The sequence below is a fragment of the Empidonax traillii genome, unplaced genomic scaffold (genome assembly GCF_003031625.1).
Source record: "Empidonax traillii isolate 1590-97213 ecotype Southwest subspecies unplaced genomic scaffold, ASM303162v1 scaffold1585:size89650, whole genome shotgun sequence".
In the NCBI taxonomy this organism is placed as follows: domain Eukaryota; kingdom Metazoa; phylum Chordata; class Aves; order Passeriformes; family Tyrannidae; genus Empidonax; species Empidonax traillii.
In genome coordinates, this window is record NW_020956778.1 from 77,864 (window position 1) to 79,375 (window position 1,512).

The window sequence follows — 1,512 nt, forward strand, 5'->3', positions numbered from 1 at the left end:
GCCCTGGTCATGGAAAAGCTGCCGTCCTGGGCAGCCCCTCAGCCCGTGAAGAAGAACCTGATGACAATGAGGGACGAGGCCTACATCAACTTTGAGCCGCTGGGAGTGGTGCTGATCATCGGGGCCTGGAACTACCCCTTTGTGCTGGTCATGCAGCCTCTGATCGGGGCCATCGCAGCAGGTGGGGCCCGTGCTTGGTGGGGCTGTGGGTGGGTGCTGGGGGAGAGGAAGATGAGGGCTGAGGGGCTGTGCTGTGTCTGTCTTGTAGGCAATGCTGTGGTGGTGAAGCCCTCAGAGGTCAGTGAGAACACAGCTAAGCTGGTGGCTGATCTCCTCCCCCAGTACCTGGACCGGGTGAGTGTGGCCCCTGTGCCTGACATCACTGTCCTGGTCTGCTTCCAAAGGGCTCCTGGGGGTTCAAATCAGTTGCCCGCTCTCTTTAAAGGAGATTAAGCAGGAGGCACAGGAAGGGTTGTATTACTCTTGAAAGTACAAAGGTGTGTTGACAAATTCTTCCCGTGTTTATGTAACCTGAGGTGCTTACATTACATAATGCTGCTGCAGGGTGTTAGTCTTTTTGCCCCACATGACCACGTGTAGAGGTGTTTACATACTTGCCCCTGCTGTAGCTGCTCTTTTGGAGCCATGTTAGGGATGCCCCTAGGTAAGCACAGGTTTGGTTGAACGCTGGCTGTGCCTGGCTCTTCCTGAGAAAACTGGGCACCATGGCAGGACCTCCAAGTTTTTTGTGTCCTGCTGACCCCACACTCGTAGCAGGATGTGTTGTTTCTCCTCCACTTGCTTGACTGTTCTGACATCATTGCACTCTGTCACTGAGATACTGTTGATTTGACAGCACAGGCCCCTGTGCAGTTTCCTCCCGAGAGTCAGTGCATTCTCTAGGTGGGAGGCAAGAGCAGAGGAAGGAGACAGCCCGTGGGAGAGCCCGACAGTCCTTTGTGCCCTGAGTCTTACTGTGCAGGCGTCTGACTCAGCCCCGGCTTCAACCTCCGTTTCATTAAATCTGTGTGGCACAAAGTGGGAGGTGAAACTTCATTTCAGGGGAAGGAGTAGAGCATGCCTGTTATCTGTCACTGTCTTTTGTCCAGATCCTAAAGTATCTCACAAATTATCCTACACTCTGCCACGTGCAGAGCTGCTGCCTTGGTACACTTGCTTTAAATCAAGGTGACTGTTAGGCTCTGGTTTGCCCTGCAGGAGCTGTACCCCGTGGTCACTGGAGGAGTTCCTGAGACAACAGAGCTGCTCAACCAGAGGTTTGATCACATCCTCTACACCGGCAACACCGCAGTGGGTAAAATTGTGATGGCAGCAGCTGCCAAGCACCTGACACCCGTCACCCTGGAGCTGGGTGGGAAGAGCCCCTGCTACATCGACAAGGACTGTGACCTGTCCGTCGCCTGCAGGTCAGGCCATTGCACCCCCTCAGCAGTGGGGCAGGGACACATCTTTGGTGCAGTGTCCCCAGCTGAGGTGCTGTCAGCTGGGCTG

The 1,512-nt window shown here is 54.9% G+C and overlaps 1 protein-coding gene across 3 annotated transcripts in view; it reads left to right on the forward strand.

The window, feature by feature from the left end:
• LOC114070510 (fatty aldehyde dehydrogenase-like) overlaps positions 1-1,512 on the forward strand; it is a 12,040-nt gene that overhangs the window by 1,902 nt on the left and 8,626 nt on the right. For 2 of the 3 annotated variants that reach the window (XM_027907958.1, XM_027907960.1), the window contains exons 4-6: positions 7-181; positions 269-354; positions 1,219-1,427. In XM_027907958.1, the coding sequence (XP_027763759.1) occupies positions 7-181; positions 269-354; positions 1,219-1,427 (470 nt within the window). The remainder of the gene's footprint in view (positions 1-6; positions 182-268; positions 355-1,218; positions 1,428-1,512) is intronic. The other variant, XM_027907961.1, reaches the window with a different exon arrangement.